At 47.3% G+C, this 5,822-nt stretch overlaps 1 protein-coding gene across 1 annotated transcript in view; it reads left to right on the top strand.

The window, feature by feature from the left end:
- SLC9C2 (solute carrier family 9 member C2 (putative)) overlaps positions 1-5,822 on the top strand; it is a 56,655-nt gene that overhangs the window by 47,280 nt on the left and 3,553 nt on the right. The window contains exons 23-24 of the mRNA XM_011371740.2: positions 3,845-4,030; positions 5,679-5,761. Of these exons, the coding sequence (XP_011370042.1) occupies positions 3,845-4,030; positions 5,679-5,747 (255 nt within the window). The 3' untranslated portion in view covers positions 5,748-5,761. The remainder of the gene's footprint in view (positions 1-3,844; positions 4,031-5,678; positions 5,762-5,822) is intronic.

Consider the following 5,822-nt stretch of genomic DNA (forward strand, 5'->3'; position numbering starts at 1 on the left):
TTATTCAGGTAAGCAGTTTGAGAACAAATACTATGCATGAGGCCACTTTACCTACTGTGGCAATAAAAATAGAGACGTTCATAGGGCTTAGTTTCTGAATCCTGGGCTCATGAGCCATGTCCTTTATCAGAGCTATTGACTGATATAGATTTTCCTGGCCTACTAGTAAGCCTATAGCTTTAATTAGACTGTAAATAGTATTATCTCACACACAGTGGACAGCTTTTCCAATAATACATTGCTTTTAAATGGCACAGTATCATAATTATACTGAGCTTTATAGTCAGTTTTTCTAAGACGTTTGATGAAGATTAATCTGCAGGCATCTTGTTTTCGGATGGTCTTGTAGTTTAGTTCCGAATCAGCTCCCTGCATGACTCCTTGCGATTTCAGGCCTGCTTCATCTCCCTGGAGGATTTGTATGAAGGCTTTGACGTCTTCTGGCCATCCCTGGAATATAAGATATGGCTAAAGCTTGCTCTCGCTACTGCCCACCAGTATTTTGAATCAGCTCTCATCGATGAGGTAAGTTACATGATTAATATATAAGCGAAATTTTGTTTACTGTGCCTTTTTTACAAAGTGCAGTTCATATTTTTGTGACAAAGACAGAAAGGAGGCTTGTGTCTGATCTTCGAAAATGAGATTCCAGAATTTTAACCACCGCCTTATCCTGACTTCCTGCAGGCTGTCAGTCCTCTCGTCACAGCTAATTTTCCCAGGCTACCCACAGTCATCCCTTAACAAAAAAATAGATTCAGAAAATATTAAATAGGTATATCCTTAAGAAACAAGCGTAGCAGTAATCAGAATGAGTTAATGAACACTCAGCTGGTGTTCATTATATTCTACTCTATCTACCCACATTAATATGAATCTGCTGCCTCTTCAAAATCTTTACTGAGTTAACTGAGCCTCTTCTAGGAACTTCCTCTCCAAAACGTAGTGGTTCAAGTCTGTTCTTGGACTGGCATAATTTTCAGTGTCATATTTATATCCTATTTACTAATCACTTGAGCCCTTATTCTGAGTCAGGAATTAGGGGAAGTGACAGACCTGAAGTTCAGCAATATTCACTGAATTAAGAAAATGGATGTGACTATTGGATTTAAAAATTAGCACATCTCAAAGAGAATGAGAAGACAAACCGCAGACTGGGAGAAAATGTTTGCAGAAGACACATCTGAGAGAGGACTGTTATCTAAAATATTCAAAGAAGTCTTAAAACTGAACAATAAGGAAACAAACAACCCCATTTAAAAATGGGCCAAATATCTTAACGGACATTTCACCAAAGTAAATAGGCATATGAAAAGTTGCTCCACATTATATATCATCAAGGAAAGGCAAACGAAAACATCAACGAGACACCACGGCACACTTATTAAATTGGTGTCCAGAACACCGGCGACAATGCCAAATGCTGACACAGGGACTCTCGGTCACTGCTGATGGGAATGCCAAATGGTGCTGCCACTTTGGGAGGCAGTTTGGCAATTTTTACAAAACCAAACATATTCTTACTATTCAGTCCAGCAGTCACGCTCCTTGGTATTCACCCAGAAGAGCTGAAAACTTATGTCCACGCAAAAACCTGAACATGGCTGCTTGCAGCAGCTTTACATGCAGTTGCCAGCACGTGGAAGCAAACACGATGCCCTTGAGTAGGCGAGTGGGTAAACGAGCGGTGGCCCATCCAGACAGTGGAATGTTACTCAGCGCCAAAGAGAAATGAGCTGTCAAGCCGTGAAAAGACATGAGGAAACTTAAACACCGATCACCAAGTGAAAGAAGCCGATCTGAAACGGCTACGTAATACTGCATGATTCCAGCTGTAGGACATTCTGGAAAAGGCAAAACTGTGGAGACAGTAAATGGAGGAGTTAGTTTTTGCTAGGAGTTGGGGTGAGGATGGAACGAATGGGTGGAGAACAGAGGATTTTTAGGGCTGCGAAAACACTTTGTATGACATTACAATGGTGGACATATGCCATTATACTCTTGTCCAAACCCATAGGATGTACACCACCGGGGGTGGACCCTCATGGGAACTGTGGACTCTGGGTGATTTGGACGAGTCAGTGCCGGTTCACTGTGACAAACGTGCCCTCTGACAGGGTGTGTGAATAATGGGGAGGCCGTGCTTGTGTGGGGACAGGAGATATATGGGACCTCTCTGTACCTTCCTCTCAATTTTGCTGTGAACCTCACTGCTCTAAAAAATTTAAGTTAAAAAAAATTGGCATGTCATAGTAAGGCAGTTATATTTCTTTTACTATGTGGCAATAATCTTTTTCAGGAAAAATTTAGCAAGAGGCCAAGGAGAATTAGTGTCTTCTCTTTCCCTTCCTCCTTGCCTGTTCGTGAGAATTATGGCAAGTTTAGAGTCTAGTGAGGAGAGACTTAGGAATAGTAGGTCACAATCGTGCTGTGTGCCGTGAGACTGGACTCTGTAGTAAGGTGACTATCCTTTTATTGTTTTTCTAAATTCACAAACAACTCATGTTCATTGTACAAATTAGAAAATACAGGTACGTAAGAAAATAATAACTTCCTACCCCAACTTTACTCCCCAGAAAATCTCGATTTAACATTGGTTCGTTTCTTTCTAATCTTTTTTCATTAAAGAACTAGCCAGTTAAGACACTTCAGATACCCCGCACACTAATAAAATTGTGCCTTGATCCCTCCTCTAAACCACAGAACTCACAATTCACATGCATTTAAAAACCAAAACTGCTTCTTCGTTAGATCTTCTGGTTGCAAAATTCTGGACGTTGGTTAATTTTCTTCTGTTTTTGGTGCCTCCGCTGGGCCGGGGTGCCCTCGGGGCTTTCGGTGCCCTCGGTGAATAAGTGTTCGATTTGCCTGTCAGCACCAAGGTCAGAGGCCCGGGTCACGTGATCGCGCACTTCCTGTGGCGGGAGCCGATCAGGGCGCGCTGAGCTCAGCGCGGAGGGCGTCTGGGTGCTGGGCGGGGTGGACGCTAAGCTCCCGCATTAGTTTGCGCATTAGTTTGCGGCGGCTGCCATAACAAAGCACTACAGACTGAGCGGCTCAAACAGCGCGAGTTTGCCGTCTGGGTTCTTGAGGCTGGAAATCGGCAGTGAACGCGCCGGCAGCAGGGTCGGTTCCCGCAGGGGGTGCGGGGGAGCCTGGCGGGGCCTCCTCCTCGGCCTGCCAGGGCTGTCTTCACCCTCCCACGAGTTTCCCCTGTATGCGCGTCTGCGTCTACATCTCCCTAGTTTACAAGGTCATCGGTCATACTGAATGAGGTGCCCGCCTCACGCCAGTGTGACCGCGTCTTAAACGATTAGATCTACAACAATCCTGTTTTCAAATAAGGCCACGTTCTGAGGTTGTGGGGGACACAATTCACCCCTTAACAGCTCCCTTTCAGCATTAAAGTCTATGATTCTGAACCTTGAAGGACGCCCCATGCTCAGCGCCCTGCTGGGCTTTCGTTTTGCCATTTCTTTTTGGTTTTGTTTGTTACCTCAGCTGAGGGGACAGCTGCTTAGTGTGCGTCTTTAAGACTCTGGTTCTTGTGCAAGTAGAAATCCGGGAGGCCTCGCTGACGCCCTGCGGTGGCTGATGGAGCCTCACAGATCAGCGGGCTGGGCAGGCACAGCCAAGGCCCTCGGCACACACAGCACAGCTCTGAGTTCAGGATCTCGTCAGAGGCCCTTTCGAACTCCTGGTACATTCTGTGTGTGGGTCCCAGAGCCCATGTGCCTTTTGACATCCTCAAAGAACTCAGCTCAACCAGGGAATTTGCTTTCCTCATGATATCGTATGTCATTTTCTATGGTTTATAGGAAAAAAAAATGTGATTTTATCGTAGGACTTAACATTTCAGAAGTGTGTGACACTCAATCTTGCATATGTGGAGACTTTATCAAGCTATAATGAAATGACGATCGATAATACAGTCATGAAATTCGTTATTGTCGTGTACGGCAGTGTCATTGATATGAAGACAGAGGAGCCGTATCTTGCACCTTGCATATTACCTAACACCTGTGAGCAGGTAAGGAGGCACGTTTCTAAAGAGTCGTTTGCGTTTCCTGGCCCCCCCCCTAAGTGACTTTAAAGCTCCACTGACCACCTTATAAAGAAATTTAACCTGCAAAGACCCTGCTGGTCTCACCTGCCCTGAATTAAATGGTCAGAAGGTACCAGGGCTTCTGTATACTGTATTGTGCAGGTTGTGCACGGGCAGGTAAGGGCCAGGATGGGCCTGCTGTCTGCCCGCCAAGCCGTTGGCCCCGGCGTGGGGCTGCGCCTCTCCACAGCTGGCGGGGTGCATTGTTCCTAGCTCACAGCAAGGCGGCTCTGGAGGTATCTGCACTGGCTGATAACAGGGGAGCAGACTTGGTGCCACGTCGCTTCGTGGTCGCCCTGGGGGCCGTGGGCACAGCTCGATAGTGGGCCGCAGGCCTCATCATTCCATGCCTCTGTAAGGAGAGAGGTATGAACACCTGGGGTCACGGGGGAAGGGAAGAGCAGAAGCAGGGTTCCCTAATGGGTCACCTGCCACTGGACCATAGGGGTCAGGAGGACGGAATCTGGGAGCGGGAGAGAGGGGGGCACCAAGAGGCTGTGAGAAGAGCTGACATCTCTTTAATCTGGTAATACGGTTCTCCCCTTTGGGAGAGACCCTTTCTGCCTGTTCAGGCTGGGAAAAGTCATTCATTTAATGAAAATTTATGTCCCGGAGAACTCGATAAACCTACTAAAAAAGCACATTTGCTCCTTTTATAACATTCTTATTTTGCACCCCTCAACAATTCAGAGGATGAAGGAAATTTAAAAAAGAAAATTTTTTTTTTTTTTTAAATAGAAAACGAAAATCTCTTTAGCTTCGGAAGAAGGGGTGGGGTGAGGCCGCGGACGGCCGGAGCAGTTCCCAGTGTAGTTGCTGAGACAGCAGGGTCTGGAGTCAGGCCGCCTTGGATTTCAGACTTGACCCCTGTGCCCGGGAGGGGTGCGGGCGCAGGCGGGGTGCCTTCCCACCGTCGGTTTCCTCGCCAGTAAGATGAGGATAACAGCAGCCGTCACCTCGTGACACTATAGTGAGGATGAAAGGAGAGGACGTGACGTACCTGGACCGGACGGCCGTGGTCGCTACCGGCATGCGATCTGCATCCCGGGAGGGCGGATTTCGTGAAAACGCTAAGAAGCCGTGCGGGAAGGCCGGGCCCTGGGCCCTCGAACGTCAGTGTTGGAGTAAAAGTAATTCAGTGGGGACTCCGTTTCTGAGCTGGGAATTTCCAGCCCATTTATACCAGTACAGCCTGGAACATTCCTTTCCGGTGCCTATTAACATGCGAAAGAGGCAATTTGCTGGTCCGGGACTTTTGAAGCAACAGGTGAAAAGGATTTGAAAGGGAAGAGATGGGGTTTAGGTTGGATGCGCATCTCTAGGTTCTGGCTGATTTCTTACGTCCCTTTGGAAAGGTTAGGGAGCAGCCAGCTGGGAGATCAAAGAATGCGCTTTTCTTTTTTCTTAATTCTGTTATTCGTTTCCAGTGTGCCTCGGTGAGACATTTATACGGTTTGTAGAACGATCCCCTGCTGGCTCTTTCTCTCGCCTGCCTCTCCACCCGGCCGCCACATTGCAGCTCGCTGCGTTCCCCGTGCCGAGCTCTCTGACTCGTTGGGGTTTTCTCCTCCAGGTTCAGGGAACTTCGGATTTAAGCAAGCTGCTGGTTATCCAAGAGTCTAAGTCTGCCAACAGTAACTAACTCCAAGGTCACAGGTAAGGGGACGTCCTCGAGTGGTGGGGAAACTTCTGACAAGGAATTCCGATCCATGTAAAA

The sequence above is a fragment of the Pteropus vampyrus genome, unplaced genomic scaffold (assembly GCF_000151845.1).
Source record: "Pteropus vampyrus isolate Shadow unplaced genomic scaffold, Pvam_2.0 Scaffold194, whole genome shotgun sequence".
NCBI lineage: Eukaryota > Metazoa > Chordata > Mammalia > Chiroptera > Pteropodidae > Pteropus > Pteropus vampyrus.